General features: G+C 39.0%; 1 protein-coding gene across 4 annotated transcripts in view; it reads right to left on the bottom strand.

Moving 5' to 3' along the window:
* Positions 1-19752, bottom strand: part of MTF2 (metal response element binding transcription factor 2) — a 74987-nt gene extending 55235 nt beyond the window's left edge. For 2 of the 4 annotated variants that reach the window (XM_005678091.1, XM_005678093.1), the window contains exon 1: positions 19452-19752. In XM_005678091.1, the coding sequence (XP_005678148.1) occupies positions 19452-19456 (5 nt within the window). In that variant the 5' untranslated portion in view covers positions 19457-19752. The remainder of the gene's footprint in view (positions 1-19451) is intronic. The other 2 variants (XM_013962623.2, XM_013962622.2) reach the window with 1 other exon arrangement.

Raw genomic sequence — 20542 nt, 5'->3', positions numbered from 1 at the left:
CTCTTTCCCTGGGATTCACCAGGCAAGAACACTGGAATGGGTTGCCATATCCTTCTCCAATGCATGAAAGTGAAAAGTGAAAGTGAAGTCACTCAGTCGTGCCCAACTCTTAGCGACCCCATGGACTGCAGCCTACCAGGCTACTCCGCCCTTGGGATTTTCCAGGCAAGAGTACTGGAGTGGGTTGCCAATGCCAGATTACATGGGGCTTTACAAACAGGCTGAGTTTAGCTTACACTTTTTAAGCTCCTCAGAGATCAAAAGATGTTTTGGGATGGGCAAACTTAACCATTAATATAAGCTACTGGTTAAAGAATGAAGAGACTGTTGAAACTAGGTTATTTACTAACCATAAATATTAATAGTCTAACAAACCTACTCTTTCATAAACTGATGATTAAGTCTGAATCTACTGTGTAAAACATATATTAAAAACAGAATCAAAGAATTTTCTAGGAATGTATCACCTAACAACTTCTAACAAATGGAATTTGCATTTCAAATTACAGGTGAAAAGAAATATATTGCTCTCTAAAACTTTACATAGTGTCTGGCAGAAAACAACAGGTACTTAATAATTATCTCTTAACAAAAATTAATCAAAGCTTATATTCACCAATACACATATATAAGTAAAAAAAAAATCCACCTATCAAGCAAATGTCACTATCCTATGAATGCACATATTTTACTATAGAAAAAGCCAAAAACTTTTTAATTGCCTTAATTTCACCTCACTTGAAGACTGAAACTAAAAGCAGAAGAGGCAATTCTCCACCCCAACCTCAGTTTCAGCCTATATCCTCTAGAATTAAAAATAGCTTAGCCATCTAACGGGTCAGGCAATGACAGAGGTGTTTACAATTTCAGTTGAGTGTGGCTTTGGCTCTCTTCGTGAATTACAGAAAATATACTTTAACACCTTCAAATTTAGGAAAAAATATCAGTTTTATAGAACACTTTCGTATGTTCAGGCTTTTACAACAAGTATATTTTGTGATCACATAAAGATGTTTATAAACTATTAATAAAAGATCATTACTTTTTTAAAAAATTGTAAATGACACTTAAATATAACATATCAAGTGTTTTTTGGAACAGCAAAGAAATACCAAACATTTAGAGACAGTATAACATTTCAAAACTATATTGGATTTTTTTTAAAAGATAGTCGGTGCCTTTTCATCATAATATCCACGTCATCTAAACTGTGCAAATAGAGAACAGAATGTCTCCACAATGACATTTTATTATTTAGCTAGTAATATCAGTGTGCATATCCCTCATGATATTAGTTATGAGATGAACAGTTATCTTGCATGCAATAATTAGCTATACTGCATACAATAGATAGCAGGTAACCACAGATTTAAAACAACAAAACCGACAACGCTAATGCTGTTTAACTGCTAAGGCGCGTCCAACTCTTTTGTGACCCCAAGGACTGAACAGCCTGTCAGGTCCTCTGTCCATGGGATTTCCCAGGCAAGCATACTAGAGTGGGTTTCCATTTCCTTCTCTTGACCTGGGGATTGAACCCCGTTTCCTGCACTGACAGGCAGATTCTTTACCACTGAGCCACCTGACAAGCCCAAAATGCAAAATAACTCAGCCACAAAAAAAGAAACAATGCCATCTGCAGCAATATGGATGGACCAAGAGATTATCCTGCTAAGTGAAGTAAGCCAGATAGAGAAAAATAAATATTAGATATCGCTTTATGTGGAATCTTTAAAAATAAAAATGAACAAAACAAACGTGGGTTATCAAGGGGGAAAAGAGGGGAGAGGGATAAATTAGAGGAGTTTGGGACTAACATATACACACTATGTATAAAAACAGATAACCAGCAAGGACCTACTGTACAGCACAGGGAACTATACTCAATATTTATAGTAACTATAAGGCAAAAGAACCTGAAAAAAAAATACGTAACAATCACTTTGCTGTACACTTGAAACAAATACAACACTGTAAATCAACTACACTTCAATAAGAATAAAAGAAATTCACAAATCCCTTTAAAAAAAAAAAAAACAGAAAAAAAAGGTAATGTCGTTAGAACCCAAAACTACATGAGAATTCTCTGAAATTCAGTATAAATACATTTTTAGTAATGGATAAGAACACTTAACCAGGGCTGCATAAACCACTCTTCTAATACAATTCATGAACTGCTATAGAAAAGTCCTCACACTGTCAGTAGAGAGGTTCAAGTATCCGTAAGGAAACCTTAAACTGTGGGAAGGAAATTAGCATCTCTCTTGCGGTTGAAAATTGGTTTATTTTGTTTCTGTATGTTTAAAACATCTTAATATTATAAAACTATAATTCTAAAAAAGAAACAAAAACTCACCTAGCAATAGTAAAGTGGTATTTGTGCCAGACACTCCTCAAAGAGCTCGAAGTTCTTTTTTTGATGTCTATTAATAACTTTAAAGTCAAATTCCCTGGAGGTTTTCAGTCCCTTTGCCAGATTCCCAGGTTGGGAAATCTGTTGTGGATCTTAGAACTTCCGCATTGCGGGTCCTAGAACTTTCAGGTCATGGAGGGGAGTTCTGACAAAACGTGGTCCACTGGAGAAGGGAATAGCAAACCACTTCAGTGTTCTTGCCTTGAGAACCCCATGAACAGTATGAAAAGGCAAAAAGATATGACACTGAAAGATGAACTCCCCAGGTCGGGAGGTGCCCAATATGCTACTGAAGAAGAGTGGAGAAATAACTCCAGAAAGAATGAAGACACGGAGCCAAAGCAAAAATAACACCCAGCAGCGGATGTGACTGGTGATGGAAAAAGTCCAAAGCTATAAAAACAATATTGCATCGGAACCTGGAATGTTAGGTCCAAACAGAAATTAGGAGTGGTCAAACAGGAGATGGCAAGACTGAACATCAATATTTTGGAATCAGTGAACTAAAATGGACTGGAATGGGTGAATTTAATTCCAATGACCATTATATCTACTACTGTCGGCAAGAATCCCTTAGAAGAAACAAAGTAGCCCTCACAGTCAACAGAAAAGTCCTAAATGCAGTACTTGGGTGCAAATTCAAAAATGACAGAATGATCTTTGTTTCCAAGGTAAACCAGTCAATATCACAGTAATCCAAGTCTATGCCCAACCACAAATCCCAAAGAAGCTAAAGTAGAACGGTTCTATTAAGACCTACAAGACCTTCTAGAACTAACACCAAAAACAGATGTCCTTTTCATCATAGGGGATTAGAATGCAAAAGGCAGAAGGCAAGAGATACCTGGAGTAACAGGTCTGGCCTTGGAGTACAAAATGAAGAAGGGCAAAGGCTAACAGAGTTTTGCCAAAAGAACGTACTGGTCATAACAAATACCCTCTTCCAACAACACAAGAGACGACTCAACACACAGACATCACCAGATGGTCAATACCAAAATCAGACTGATTATTTTCTTTGCAGCCAAAGATGAGAGAAGCTCTATACAGTCAGCAAAAACAAGACATGGAGCTGACTGTGGCTCAGATCATGAACTGCTTATTGCCAAATTCAGACTTAAATTGAAGAAAGTAGGGAAAAATACCACTAGGCCATTCGGGGGGTGTGGGGGGTGTGGGTGTGTGTACACCTTTATATAATTATTTTAATTATTCCATAGATTAGCTTTAAGAAATAATGTCATCAATATTCATGATGTCACCAAAATTGATTCTATGAGGGAAAAGTATGCTATAAAACTCAAGTAGTGATTCAAAATACACACACATATACACACACACAAACTACTAACACTAATAAATCAGTTCAGCAAGGTTGCAGAATACAAGATTAACAAACAAAAATCAACTGTTTCTATAAACTAGCAATGAACAATCAGAAATGAAATTAAGAAAAAATTTGATTTGCAATAGCACCATAAAGGACAAAATATTTATGGAATAAATCTAACCAAAAAGTGGAAAGCTTATACAATGGCAACTACACAACAACAGAGACAGGAATTAAATAAGACCTACATGAATGGAAAGAAAGTCAACTCATTTAAGCTCATAGATGTTAACACTGTTAAGATGGCAATATTTCCCGAACTGATCTACACATTTGAAGCAGTACCTATCAATATCGCAGCTGCCTTTTTTTTTGCAGAAACTGACAGATCCTAAAATTCACATGAAGCAAGGAACAAATACCCAAATAACCTTTAAAAAGAATGACAAAACTACTGTAAGTACTTCCCAATTTCAGAACTTAAAAACAATGGTAATGAAGACATTATGATACAGGCATAAGCACACAAAAATAAATGGGTGGGATGAAATTAAGACTCCAGAAACAAACCATTACATTTATGATCAACTGATCTTTGAAAAGACTGCCAAAATAATTCCATGGAGAAAGAAGAGTTTTTTTAACAAATGGTTCTAGGGAATTGGTAAATGTAAAAAGAATAAAGCCGGGGCTTCCCTGGTGGCTCAGTGACAAAGAAACGCGTGCCAATGCAGGGAACAGGAGTCTGATCCCTGATTCAGGAAGATCCCATATGCCACGGAGCAACTAAGCCTGTGCACCACAACTATTGAGCTTGTGCACAACTACTGAGGCCCAAATCCCTAGAGCTTAAGCTCAGCAATAAGAGAAGCCACTGTGGTAAGAAGCCTGTGGATGGCAAGTAGAGTAGCCTCTGCTTCCCACAACTAGAGAAAAGCCCACACAGCTACAAAGACCCAGCAGAGCTGACAAATAATAAAATTGAAAAAAAAAGAATAAAGCTGGATACTTACTTCACACTGTATGCAAAAATTTATACAAAATGGATCATAAATCAAATGTAAGAGCTAAAACTATTCTTAGAAAAAAAGAATGTAAATCTTTTGTGACTCTGTGTTAGAAAAGTTTCTCAGATGACATCAAAAGCACAAGTGAAAAAGGAAAAAGGGATAAATTAAACTTGATCAAAAGTTTTGTGCTTCAAAGGACACCATCAAGTGAAAAGATAACCCACAGAAGAAAATAATTACATATCATACATCTGATAGGGGACTTGTACCCAAAATGTACAAAGAATGCTTACAACTCTCAGTGAAAAAAAAAAATAAGAAAGAATCCAATTTTTCAAATAGGCAAAGGCCCTAAATAGACAGTTCTTCAAAAAAGGTATACAACAGGCCAATAACTATAGGGTTTAAAACATGCTCAACAACATCAACCATCAGGGTAATGCAAATCAAAACCACAAGAGATACCACTGCACTCCCACTAGCATGGTTTGGTATTTTGTATTTTTTGGCTGTGCTGGGTCTTCGCTGCAGCATGCGCACTTTCTCTAGCTGCAGAGCAAGGGCTCTAGAGCTTGCAGGCTCAGCGGCTGCAGAACTCAGGCTCTCTAGTTGTGGTGCTCAGGCTTCTCTCATTGCGGTGCATGGACTGTCCAGCTGCAGAGCACAGGCTCAGTATCCACAGCACATGGGGACTATAGTTATGGTGTACAGGTTTAGTTGCCCCACAACATGTGGGATCTTAATTCCTAGACCAAGGATTGAACCCATGTCCCCTGCAATGGAAGGAGGATTCTTAACCACTGGACCAGCAGGTAAGTTCCCACAAGGATGGTTATAGTCAAGAAGACAGACAAGTACAAGCAAGGATGTGGAGAAACTGAACCCTCATTGTTGCTGCTGAGGCTATAAAGGGTGCAGGGCCTTTGGAAAATGGTTTGGCAGTTCCTCAAAACTTTAAACAGAGATATCATCTGACCCAATAATTCTACTCATAGCTACATACCTAAAAGAGAAATGGAAGCACGTGTCCATACAAACCCTGCATATGTATGTTTACAGTAACATTCATAATAGCCAAAAAGTGGGGGCGGGGGGGGCGGGAGGAAAACAATGTCCAGGGACTTCCCTGGTGGTCCACTGCCTAAGACTCTGCACTTCCAATGCAGGGGACCCCGGACTGATTCCTAGTCAGGAAACTAGCCACAACTAAGAGTCTGCATGCCACAACTAAAGATCCCACAAGCTGCAACAAAGATCAAAGATTCCATGTGTGGCAACTAAGACCCAGTGCAGCTAGCTAGCAAATAAATAGAGTCTAAAAATACACACAGAAAAAAATTAAAAATATGTTGCATCCAAAAACTGAAAACATGATGATGTAAAAAAGGAACAATCAGAATCCACAGACAAGCTCCTAGAAATTAAAAATAAGATTTAAGAAAAAGTTTAATTGAACAGGAAAAATAAGTCAATAAAAATATCCCAGAATATTGGGGAGTGAGGGTGGGGAGTAGGGTAAATGATCAAGAAAATGGACAATATAAAAGAAATGAGGCCATCAACCAAGAAATAATGCATAGGACAAATAAATTTTCTTGACTCGTGTGGATTTGTATTATCATCTCTAAAAACCAGGTCTACTTTCATGTTGATACAGAGCAAAACCCATCACAATATTATAAAGTAATTATCCTCCAATTAAAGCCAACAAATTTTAATAATTACATCAGTTCAGGTCAGTCGCTCAGTTGTGTCCCACTCTTTGCGACCCCATGAATCGCAGCCAGGCCTCCCTGTCCATCAGCAACTCCCGGAGTTCACTCAGACTCCGTGACCCCGGCCCCCAAATCAGGTAACTCTATATACTGCTCTGTAATAAGCCTTTAAAAAAAACATTTTAACAGTAGTTTGAAACATCTTTTCCTATCTAGACTAGAAATACATTTCCACAGCACTTAATTTATTTTTGTTAGTTAACATTTATCTTTCATTGAGATACAACTGACATATGCTATACTAATTTCAGGTATACAATATGATTTGATATTTGTATATATTTTGAAATGACAATAAAAGTTTGGTTTAACATCAGTTAGCCATAAGTCTAGTTAACATCAGTCACAATCTTTTTTCTTGTATGAGAACTTTTAAGTTCTACCCTCTTAGCAACTTTCAAATATGCAATACAGCATATTAATTATAGGTCACCATGCTGTACATTATATCCCCAAACTTTATTTTATTACTGGAAGTTTGTACCTTTTGACCTCCTTCACCCATTTTGTCCAACCCACACCCATAATCTGGCAATCACCAATCTGTTCTCTGTATCTATGAGCTTAGGTTTTTTGGTTGCTATTGTTGTTTTAGATCATACAATATCTGTCTTTCTCTGACTCATTTTACTAAGCATAATGCCCTCAAGATCCAATCATTATGTTGTGACAAATTGCAAGATCTCATTCTTTTTAATGGCTGAATATTTCATTATACACACACCTATACAACCCTACCTCATTTTCTTTATCCATTCATCTATTGATAAGCACTCAGGTTGTTTCCAAGTCTTTGCTATTATAAATTTAATGCTGCAATGAACATGGGAGGTATATACAGTTGACCGCTGAACAAGTTGGAGGTTAGAGGCACCAACCAACCCCACACCAATGCACAATCAAAAATCTGAGTGCTCCTATCTGACTCAAAAACAAACGAACTGATAACTCAAAGTCAGTAAGCTGAAATAGTCTTGGATAGAATTACCATCAAATTCTAGCTCATATGATTCCACATTTTGTGATCTCTAATCAAACAAACTTTCCCCCAACACTTACTTAATTTAAAGATCTATAAAGTGAAAATACAGGTACTCTTTTATTGAAAAAAATCCACATAATAGGTGGAATCCACACACTTCAAACCTGTGTCCTTTTAGGTCAACTGTGTACCATTTCCAGTTACCGCTCCCATTTTCTTGAAATAAATACCCAGAAATGGAATTGCTAGATCATATGGTAGTTCTGTTTTTAATTTTTTGAGGAACTTTCATACTGTTTTCCGTAGTGGCTGCACCAATTTACATTCCCACCAACAGTGCACAAGGATTCCCTTTCTCTACATCCTCACGAATACTTGTTATTCGTCTTTTTGGTAACAAACAATCTAACAGATGTGAAGGATTATTTTTTAAATAATCATAAAAGGAAATCTGAAAAGACCCTGATGCTGGGAAAGATTCAAGGCAGGAGAAGGGGACAACAGAGGGTGAGATGGTTGGATGGCATCATCGACTCAATGGACACGAGTTTGGGTAAACTCCGGGAGTTGGCGATGGACAGGGAGGCCTGGCATGCTGCAGTCCATGGGGTCACAAAGAGTCAAACACAAGTGAGAGACTGAACTGAACTGAAAGGAAATTTCCCAAGATGGAAAGACGACAGAAATCTTCAAAATAATAAGACTTTCAAGGTACTGATTTTCAAAAACCCTAAATTCACATGAAATTGCATAATAATGAAAACAGAAGACACAATAAACTTCCAAAGAGAAAAATCAAGTTACTTACAAAAGAATAAGAATCAGAATTAGACCTAAGAGAAACACTAGATTCTCTAAGACAATGGATTGCCTCAAAATTGTGAAGAAAAATAATTTTCAAACTAGAATCCCAATCAACCAAACTAAATTTGAAAAACTGAAGGTATATAAAATAAATGTTAAGATCTTAAACCAAGATTTGAGGATTTGGCTCTAGTTAAGTGAGGAAATATCCTCTAAGAAAGAAAAATCATGGGATGCAAGAAATAGAACACCCAACCCAAGAGAGCAACATAGAGAATCCCCATAATGGCAGCCATGAAAAAAATCTAGAGAGCAACCAGTCTGGATTACAAAAAGGAAAAAAAAAAATTAAGACTGAAAAGGAATGTAAAGATAACAAAAATGAAGCAGTGGAAGGAGGAAGAGAAATCAAAGGAAGGGACTTTTTAATTTGCCTTACAGTAGAGGAATAAAGTCTAAAGCTGACAGAATATGAAAGAAGGTTTAAGTTTAAAGAACTAACCAACAAAAAACCCAAAACTGGAAAGGAGAAAAGAGATGTAGAGCCTAAGTGAACTGAATCTTTACTGCAACAGGAATGTCTTTATCCAGCAAAATGTCTAAAGTGAAAAAAATCAAATAGTATAAAAAGTATCATTTAGCATTACAGAAATAATCAACAGAACAAAGGAATGTAACACTTAAAAAGAAAGCAATTCCCTCACAAAACAGGACTCAGAAGGCCTGAAGACTGTAGCTTTTGATTTTAAATCCTTCTGTTTCTGTACTCTGATACTTTTAGTCAACTACATGTATTACCCAACTAAAGGAAATTTTAAAGTTTAGCATAAATGAAAAATAAACTTAGAAATAAGGATCACAGAAAAAGTAAGAGACTTCCAGAAAAACATCTATTTCTGCTTTATTGACTATGCCAAAGCCTTTGACTGTGTGGATCACAATAAACTGTGGAAAATTCTGAAAGAGATGGGAATACCAGACCACCTAACCTGCCTCTTGAGAAATCTGTATGCAGGTCACGAAGCAACAGTTAGAACTGGACATGGAACAACAGACTGGTTCCAAATCGGAAAAGGTGTACATCAAGGCTGTATATTGTCACCCTGCTTATTTAACTTCTATGCAGAGTACATCATGAGAAACACTGGACTGGAAGAAACACAAGCTAGAATCAAGATTGCCGGGAGAAATAGCAATAACCTCAGATATGCAGATGACACCACCCTTATGGCAGAAAGTGAAGAGGAACTAAAAAGCCTCTTGATGAAAGTGAAAGAGGAGACTGAAAAAGTTGGCTTAAAGCTCAACATTCAGAAAACGAAGATCACGGCATCCGGTCCCATCACATCATGGGAAATAGACAGGGAAACAGTGGAAACAGTGTCAGACTTTAATTTTGGGGGCTTCAAAATCACTGTAGATGGTGACTGCAGCCATGAAAAAGACGCTTACTCCTTGGAAGAAAAGTTATGACCAACCTGGATAGCATATTCAAAAGCAGAGACATTACTTTGCCAACTAAGGTCCATCTAGTCAAGGCTATGGTTTTTCCTGTGGTCATGTATGGATGTGAGAGTTGGACTGTGAAGAAGGCTGAGCGCCGAAGTTGATGCTTTTGAACTATGGTGTTGGAGAAGACTCTTGAGAGTCCCTTGGACTGCAAGGAGATCCAACCAGTCCATTCTGAAGGAGATCAACCCTGGGATTTCTTTGGAGGGAATGATGCTGAAGCTGAAACTCCAGTACTTTGGCCACCTCATGCAGAGAGCTGACTCACTGGAAAAGACTTTGATGCTGGGAGGGATTGGGGGCAGTAGGAGAAAGGACGACCGAGGATGAGATGGCTGGATGGCATCACGGACTCAATGGACGTGAGTCTGAGTGAACTCCAGGAGATGGTGATGAACAAGGAGGCCTGGCGTGCTGCGATTCATGGGGTCGCAAAGAGTCGGACACGACTGAGCAACTGAACTGAACTGAAGGCAATGAGACTTAAAAAAGCATTTTTGGTAGCTGTCAGGGTGACAGATTAATTTTCAAAGTTTTTTCATATTTAAATTTTCTACAAGTATATGTATGTTATAATATCTAATAATAAAACTAAATGAGAGCTGAAGTTGAAACTATGTTTTCAAAGAACATATGTTTTCCCGACTACATAGAAAAGAGAAGCCTACAAACATCTGCATGAGGATACAAGGTTAACGTGAATGCCTTTTTCTGTTTTAAGTATGAAGAGTCTTGACCATTTTTCTAATATGAAAGGAAGATACCAAAAGATAACTGAAAACACAAGTAAGAGAAATTGAATCTTTAAGGGAAAGACTAACCTTGAATCAAAAAAGATACATTTCTTCTGATATGAGGATGGGTACACCTACAGTTAAGCTGGAAGATATGAAAGGCAAAGCTGAAGCAGGTCATGTTTGAGAGCCTCAAGTTTTTTCCAAGAATTGACAAAAATCTGCCTAAGCAGAGGTGGTTAGGAATGTTAATCACCATGCAATGCATAAAGCCACCCTAACTCCCTAAAGAAAACAGTAGATTGGAGTAGAAAGTCTCAAGGTATGGTCCCTAGGGATCTACAAGGTCTACAAAGTCACAGCTAGTTTCAAAATAATATTAAGACATATCTGCCTTTTTCACTCATTCTCTCACAACTGTAACGTGGAATTTTCCAGAGGCTAAATGCTACGTGGTGATTTCACTCTTAAGATTAATGGGGTATATACATAAGTATTTTCATTTTTAAATTTTCTTAGTTTTAATTTATCATCAGTAAATATTAAGAGATGACTCGATAAATTTTTTTGTGATTCTCAATAATTAAGAGTGTAAAGGGGGGACACTTCCCTGGTGGTTCCATGGTCAAGAATCCACCTTCCCACGCAGGAACTCGGGTTCCATCCCCAGTTGGGGAGCTAGGATTCCACATGACTCAGGGCAACTAAGCCCTCGCACTGCAACTAGAGAGCCCCTGAGCCATGCCTCGACTAAGACCCCATGCTGCCAAAAATAAACAAATATTTTTTAAAGGACAGAGGGAGTGTAAAGCGCTCCTGAGACCAACAACTTTGAGAATCACTGCACCAGTGAATACAAGAATATTCTAAATTTTTAATCTTTGCAAATGACTACCTTTGTTTGTTCCTCTCTAAATGAACAGCAAAAACTCTTGAAACCAAAAAAAAGGAAAAAGATTCTATTCTGCAGCCTGTTTTTGAAAAAGAAAAATCTAAGAGACAGATTTAGACATAAAGTGGAAAATACTATGAGACCTACAAAAACATAAAAGAGGACACTCAGGAAAAACTTGATTTGGAGAATGATTCAATTCCCTTTGACAAATCCCATCAACCTAAAGGAAAGCCAGTGTCCACTGGCTAGAACCTTATTTTAGTTAAGAAGTTCCTAGCAGGTCATTTACTTCCTAGCTAATGGAAAAAAAAAAAAAAAACCACCAAAACCCTCCTTATAATATCCCTAAATAAGTGGATGATCTAGCCTCTGTTTAAATGTTTCCCTGAAAAGAGAATTCTCTAATTCATAGTACCTAAATGCAATTTTACAAAACCTTTAACAGTTCACAAAGTGCCCAGTCTACAAAGTTCCATTAACTACTTTATTAACCTCTTATTTAAAGTATTTTAAATGAGTATGACGTAAACGGTACTAAAATATTTTTCAAGTATGAAAAACATGTCTATTATTAGTCTTCCCTTTGTAAGCTCTTAGTAATGTTTCAATAAGAACTGCTAAATTCCTAAACTTGATCCCAGAACAAAATTCAGTACTCCTTAACCCTGGCTGCAAAACAAAATCAACTAGGAAGAATTTTTAAACACAAAAATATACAAAAGCTTGCACCAAATTTCTCAAATCAGAATCTCCAGGGTGTGAGTTCTAGGAAACTGGTCTTTGTTTTGGTTTGGCTTTTCAGTTCTATGGGTGCTTATCTAAGGTGAGTTAGCAGCACTGCTGCTGCTACTGCTAAGTCGCTTCAGTCGTGTCCGACTCTGTGCGACCCTATCTATAGATGGCAGCTCACCAGGCTCCCCCGTCCCTGGGATTCTTCAGGTAAGAACACTGGAGTGGGTTCCCATTTCCTTCTCCAATGCATGAAAGTGAAAAGCGAAAAGTGAAGTCGCTCAGTCATGTCCGACTCTTAGCGACCCCATGGATAGCAGCACTGGTCAACCCAAAATACCAAGAGCTGGTATTTTTCAAATTTTAATATGGTTTTTAAAAATTCAACATTCAGTTCAGTAACACTTCTAAAAATAGTATACTCAACAGGGTACATGGCAGTTTAGCTTACATGTTTGAAGTCATACTTATCAATAGGGAAAAATAAATTATTCATTATTTGACATACTCGTCATCTGGAGAGGAAAGTTGCAGAGGGTGTTTTTATTGTATAGGTTTCATCATAGGTACTTCTCTTGTTCTATACAACTCTTCAGGAAAAGGATTTTGGAAAATAATACTAAACAATTACATTGCATCTAGTTTTTAAAGCACTTTCTCCTTTATTTTCCTTCTTGACCCTCCCAGCAATCCTGCGAATAACACGTGGGTAACATCCCTGTTTCGTAAGTAAAGGAACTAACTAAAACTGCTGCAGAGTTAGTAGATTAAACAAAAACCCAAATCTTCTGAGTATACAGTCAGTACTTTCCAGTAGACAACTGTGTCTTTCCACCTCAACCCCCAACTACAACCTAAAAAAATTGTGGGAGCTTTATCTGCAATATAAACTTCACTAGTAAGAGTAGAGAAAAACAAAAGTTGACTATTTTTAGAACCTGACCAACTGAAACCAAACCAAATTTAACCTCATCTTGCTATGCCTGATTTGGTCCATTTTTGTCCCCCTAACTTTTATTTTTTAATCAAACATTTTAGTTTGAGATATTGTATTTTATAAACAGCTGTAAGAAATAATAGATTCTGTGTAACTCTTATCCAATGGTAGCATCTTTGAAAACTGCAGAATAATATCACAAGCAAAAATATTAACATCAATACAGTCAAGATACTAATATTTCCATCATCACAAGGATCCCTCACATTACCTTGTTCCCCTAATTTTTATATATTCATCTTAGGGAACATTTGGAAGTAAACGTGCTAGAGTTCAAGGGGCCACAAAGACTGAGTGACTGAATAACAACTCATTAAGTCCCTACTCAGTTTTATCCATTCAAAGTAACAGAACTGACTTCACAAGCCATTAAAAAACCTTTTATGTTACACCCTTAAAATGTTGGTTAGGACTGTCACCACATAATATTAAGATTCTTAAGCCACTACTATAATATTCCTTGTAGAATGGAATTTTCAAGCTAAGACAGCAGTTACAGTTTTATGAAACAAAAATTTTAACAGATATGCATACTGCCAAGATTCCAGTATTTATATTAGGTGAATTATATAAATTAAAGTGAACTGTAATTAGGGAGATGGAGGAGCCTAAGAAAAGCTACATGTGAGCTTACTAGGAAAAAAAAAATATTCTATGATACCATGATAGAATATATACAATTATATCCATTTGTCAAAACTGTACTGGAATTAGGGAATGGTTTCTTAGGTATGACATCAAATGCACAAGCAAGGGACTTCCCTGATAGCTCAGTGGTCAAGAATACAATGCAGGAGGCATGCGTTCGATCCCCCATCCAGGAAGATCCCACATGCTGCGGAGCAACTAAGCCCAAGCTCCACAACTACTGAGCCAGCACTCCAGAGGCCAGAAACCTTACATACCTAGCCCATATGCTGCAACTACTGAAGCCCAGGAGCCCTAGAGCCTATGCTCCATAAGAGAGGCCACCACAATGAGAAACTGGCACACCTATCTAGAGAAAAGCCTCAGCAGCAATGAAGACTCACCACAGCCAAAAAATGATAATAACAAAACAAAACAAACAAACAAAAAAACACACAGCAAAAAAGAAAAAGAGGATAAATCAAACATCTTCAAAATCGAAAACTTTTGTGTTTCAATGGACATCATTAAGTGAAAAGACAACCCACAGGAGATAACTGTACATCATACATTTGATAAGGGACTTGGATTCAAAATACACAAAAATGCTTACAACTCTCACTAAAAAGAGAATCCAATTTTTTTAAAGAGGCAAAGGACCTAAATAGGCAGTTATTCAAACAAGATATACCACAGCCCAAATAACTACAGGGTTTAAAACATGCAACAGCATTAGCCATCAGGGCAATGCAAATCAAAACCACAATGAGATAACCACTGCACACCCAGCAGGATGGTTATAATCAAAAAGACAAGTATAAGCAAGGATCTGGAGAAGGCAATGGCAACCCACTCCAGTACTCTTGCCTGGAAAATCCCATGGATGGAGGAGCCTGGTAGGCTACAGTCCATGGGGTCGCTAAGAGTCAGACTTGACTGAGCGACTTCACTTTCACTTTTCACTTTCATGCATTGGAAAAGGAAATGGCAACCCACTCCAATGTTCTTGCCTGGAGAATCCCAGGCAGAGCCTGGTTGGCTACCGTCTATGGGGTCACAGAGTCAGACACAACTGAAGCGACTTAGCAGCAGCAGCATAAGCAAGGATATGGAGAAAATGGAACCCCTGTAGTTGCTGGTGAGGATATATAAGGGTCCAGGGCCTTTGGAAAATGGTTTGGCAGCTCCTCAAAACTTTAAACACAAAGGTATCATCTGACCCAGTAATTCCACTCATAGCTATGTAACTAAAAGAAATGGAAGTAATGTCCATACAAACCCTGCATATGTATGTGTACAGTAGCATTATTCATTAATAGCCAAAAAGTGGGGATAAAACGTCAATGAACCGATGAATGAATAAACAAACTGTAGTATGTCCATACAATGAAATATATTTTAACCATAAAAAGGAAGTACTTACTACAAGTGCTACAACATGGATGTACCTTGAAAACATTACAACAGGTTAAAGCAGCCGAACACAAAAGGCCTCAAAAATGTATGATTCCACTTGCATGAAATGTTCAAGATAGGCAAAATACAAACACAGAAAGTAGACTAGTGGTTGTCCAGGGTAGGGGTAGGGAAGAATGAAGAGTGACTACTAATGAATACAGACTTTCATTTGGGGGTAAAGAAAACGTTCTGAAATTAGATAATGATGTGATGGCTGCACAACTCTGAATATACTAAAAATCACTGACTTGTAAGTTAAAAGGGTACATGTATGTGAATTATGTACACGTGCATGCTAAGTCATTTCAGTTATGTCCAACTCTTTGCAACCCCGTGGACCGTAGCCCCCCAAGCTCCTCTGTCCATGGGATTTCCCACACAAGAATAATGAAGTGGGTTGCCTTTTCCTCCTCCAGGGGATCTTTCCAATCCAAGTATCGAACCTGCTGCGTCTCCTGAGGTTCCTGCACTGCAGGTGGACTTTTTACCACTGAGCCACCAGAGAAGCCCAAAATGCTGCCTCTCCCTTATGACTGAGTGCCTGCCCGCTAAGACGCTTCAGTCATATCTGACTCTGCAACTCTATAGACTGTAGCCTGCCAGGTTTCTCTGTCCATGGGATTCTCCAGGCAAGAATCCCATGGATTCTTGTTGCCATGCCCTCCTCCAGGCAATCTTCCCAACCCAGGGATGAATCGATGTCTCTTATGTCTCCTACATGAGCAAGCGGGTTCTCTACCACTACCCCACCTGGGAAGCTTCCAGGTATATGTATACTACTACTACTACTAAGTCACTTCAGTCGTGTCCAACTCTGTGTGACCCCACAGACGGCAGCCCACCAGGCTCCCCTGTCCCTGGGATTCTCCAGGCAAGAACACTGGAGTGGGTTGCCATTTCCTTCTCCAATGCATGAAAGTAAAAAGTGAAAGTGAAGTCGCTCAGTTGTGTCCAACTGTTAGAGACCCCATGGACTGCAGCCCACCAGGCTCCTCCATCCATGGGATTTTCCAGGCAAGAGTACTGGAGTGGGGTGCCATTATAAATATAAAACATGCATTATATTTCAAGCTATTGAAGTGTAGAGTTAATGTCTGCATTTTAATATGTATAAATTTTCCATTGAAAAGCTCATTATACTTCTGTTCACTTTGTATGTGTTTGAAAGTTTATGTGTAAAAATAACAAATTATTTTAAATAGCAAAGGAAACTAATTTTCCTAAAACTCGTTTCCGTTGTTTCTGACAAAAGAAAAAGAATCTTGTATCTTAAAAAAGACAAGAGACATTGCTACCTTCATTATTCTTTTGCAATGTTATGTGAAAACATATATGACAGAAGACATGGTGTGTGCAAAAATGAAGATTACTTCACCTTAAAAAGTTACAAAGGGAATGTGAATCCCTTCAGTTCAAAGATAGTTCCTTACCTCGGGTTCATGTGGTTTCCATGGTTAATGGGTGTGACAATTCCGAATAAACGGATGCAATACTGTGCCGTCCCATACAGCAGTCACATATGGCCATTTTAATTTTAGTTTAAATGAAGTATATTAAATTATAAATTCAACTATCAGCCTCACCAGTTACATTTCTAGTATTTAACACCACATGGGCCTATGGCTACCATACTGGGTACAGCAGATATAGACAGCTGCCATCACCGCAGAAAAGTTCCACTAGAGAACACTACTCGAACACATTAAAAAACATCCACAGAGAAACCATCATAGTCCAGTTCCGGGTTGTTATACTGTATTTTGGGCTTCCCAGGTGGCACTAGTGGTAAAGAACCTGCCTGCCAATGCAGAAGATGTACAAGATGCAGGATAGATCCCTGGGTCAGGAAGACCCCCAGGAAGAGAACACGGCAACCCACTCCAGTATTCTTGTCTGGAGAATCCCATGGACAGAGGAGCCTGGCGGGCTCCAGTCCATATGGCCGCAAAGATTCAGACAGGACTGAAACAACTGAACACACACACACACACACACACACACACACTGTATTGTGCTACAAGAAACAAATCTTGAAGAACAGGGAAAACAAAGCATAATATATCAACAAAGAAATACCATTCATGGAAGTTTAGACTAACTAGAGTTAAATTTTACTTTCAGAACGACCAAGCTACAGATGTTGGCCTTGGCAACTGCTCAGAGGCAAACTTCCCCATCTGTTAAACTAGATTATCACTATACTGCCAGTTTCCTAAAGTCAGATGTAAAGATTATGCTTAAATATAAAGCAAAGTATCCTGTCAGTCAAAGGTCTAATGAAAAGGTCTATTTATAATTCATGACATCAAAGAGTTTATGACCCATAGCAAAATACACGGAATAAAATTAATTTCCTACTCGAGTTCTGAGGTAACAGGCGTAATTAAAAGCATAATTAAATACACTGTTTTACCTAGATATAATGTTTAGCCAGATGATTTCTATACTTCTAAAACTGTGAGAGCGCTTCATCCCGATAGGTATAGATTTCGTTAACGCCCACTGACATGAATGTGCAGTATCAGGAAACAGGTGCACTCTTAATTCAAATATTTTAAAATATTTTTAGCACTTAAAAAAAATGGAGGTGAACAAATTTAAAATGTGAATTCAAATAGATTTTTATATTTGGAAACCTAAAAAAACAAAAACAAAAAGCTTCATCTCATATTCCCATCCCAAGTTATCACCACAAACGCTTGGAAAGTGAACAACATTCCAAATATCAAGGGATCGAACCGGGGGCTCCCGCATTGCAGGCGGATTCTTTACCAGCTGAGCTCCCAGGGAAGCCCAAGAATATAACAGAAATTTAAAATCAGCTCTTTCCTTGCTAAAACTACTGGGCACTTGAAGCTTAGTCAAATCAATTCTATTTAAAGCATTTCAAACCACCGAAAAGGTCACTCATTAATTGACGCACACTTTATTTTATCCACACTAAATACTTTTAAAGGCACTGTCTTTACAATCCACTACCAAAGAAAGAAATTCTCGAGAATGAAAACATGAAACTGAAACCAACCTACAGCCAAGGTGTACAGAAGGGTCACCTGGAATCAATCTGAAGGAGAAAGTTACTACTACCGGAGCATCTGGAGTCAAATAAGGAACTATATACATACTTGTAGTTCTATACTGACCTCACATGGTGCTTTCTTATATTATACACAAGCCTACCTAGGTTTATATATTTGAATTAGTAAATGGACTCTATCTTCAACCAACCTTAAATGTTTTAAAGAACAGAACAGTATTTCATACCCCTTTTCCCATTGTTCTCGAACCCTTACAGTTCGTCAAATCACCCCGATAAATCCATCTCATCTGTTCCCGCTAGTTGCTTCCAAAGAAAAAGTCTACCAACCAAGGACGCCACATTGCAAAACACAGTTAAGAGTTCTGGCACTACTAAAACATGTTAAGAAATCTTGGCAAATTAGTTAAAATCTCTTAAGCCGTAATTACCTCAGTTGTAAAGTGAATACAATGATACAAATCTACATCCGACCAGGCATTAAGAGTTAGACTTAATTAAACAGAATTGCCTCCGATTTTTGGTGGGCTCTGAATATAAGGTACCTCTCTCCCATCTCACATTTTTCTTCCACTTCTTCCCTTTAAGTTTGCAGGGTTTGCTCTCAGGCTCTACTTAGTGTTCCCCTTAACCTCACACTCCATCCTGCCCTTCTACTCTACCCCATACTCCAATTCCATACAATTTCATCCCCCACCCCGTTTCAAGCGGCTACTTCCCTTTGCGCCCTCTAAGGTCCCAGACAACCCCTTCACTGTGGTCCCCAACATCTCCCTCATTCCCCATTTCCTAATGGCTCCTCCCCTCGGTTCCCCACCCCCTCATCACCAGGTTCATCCTGCCCCTCCAACCGTCTCCCGCCCCCAGGTTCCTTCCTGCCCCTCCAAACCCAGCTTCCCCGTCTCAACGTTTCATCTTGTTCCTCCAACCGACTTCCCCCAATGCCCTGCTCGCTCCTTTAGACCCTATTTTCTCCAGTACCCAACTGACTACTCCTTTCCATCCATTCTTTTCAAGGCACCCCCATACACATACTGCAGCCCCCACCCCCACCTTGAGCCTCCATCTTTCCCTTTTGCTTCCTTTCTTCCTCCTCCCCACCCCCTCCACCTCCTCCGGAAGAGCCTGGTTCCCAGGCCAAGGTCTCTCACCTCATTCGGTCACTTCAGTGGTGCCAACCGCTTCATACAGGAAAAAACAACCAATCACGACCCCGTGGGCGCTTCCCTTGCGAGTCCGAGCACTTACTAGGCACCCGCCCCACCGGGCACCCCGCACATACACACGCACAAACCGAGGTCCTGGGGACGAGGGTTGGGGAAGGGTAGAGTGAGCGTTCTTACACCGGCCTCAAACACAGCCCACTTCGCTACAACCCTTCGCCATTTTGGTTTCCCGCGGACTGCCGGTGCATTCTGGGAAAGCGGAGCGCCTCCGGTGCCGAATGGCAGCTCTCCAGAGCCGCGAGGGGGCGGGGACTGCGGGGCGAGCGCGGAAGAACACCGCGCTCTGCGTCCGCGGCTAGGACTGAACAAAGAAGGACTCTTTGACTTTGTGGTGAACTAAGTCCTTCCGCCGCCGGCGCTAACACAATAGTGAACGGTGTTCTCTGGTGTATTGGCTCTTTCTGTTACAGAGGGAAGCTTGTGTTCAGCTTTCACGTTGCATGTTCTGTTCCTGACAAATAGAACGGTACCCCTTACGTCTTGCCCTGCCAATTTTCTTTCTATGGAGAAAATCTCTAACCTTCATCCTGAGGCCTGTTCGAATTTCATTCAGCGGGGAAGAGGCCCGGGACGTCAGAATCACATTTTGTTCGGCGATTATTGTCCAGCTCCAAATTCCTTCCTATCAGGAGAAGATTTTCACACTTTTTTCCCTGACGATGAATGATTTCTCTGCTTATCTGCTTTGCAGATTCTTAATAATTGTGATGAAATCTGAGAATAATTTCGTCCTAAGTGGTTTATTTTGGCAATATAAAACTTTCTTGTGCTAGAGCAGACCCTTAGCCTACGAATATTCTGCTGCAGATGTCCTAAGTGACAGAGAGTGAATGCTTGTCTCTGTGACTTCTACTTAGATAAAACCCAACTCCTCTTAATAGGCGCATATGGTACCTTTGTTTATAACTGTCAAAATACTCTAAAAATAATTTTTAATTTCTGTCTCATTACTTCACAGGGATAATTAGTACCATGTTTTCCCGTCTAAGAAGACAGCCTCAATCTATCTGCTACCT

This window comes from Capra hircus, chromosome 3, assembly GCF_001704415.2.
Source record: "Capra hircus breed San Clemente chromosome 3, ASM170441v1, whole genome shotgun sequence".
NCBI lineage: Eukaryota > Metazoa > Chordata > Mammalia > Artiodactyla > Bovidae > Capra > Capra hircus.
This window is presented reverse-complemented; position numbering and strand designations above follow the sequence as displayed.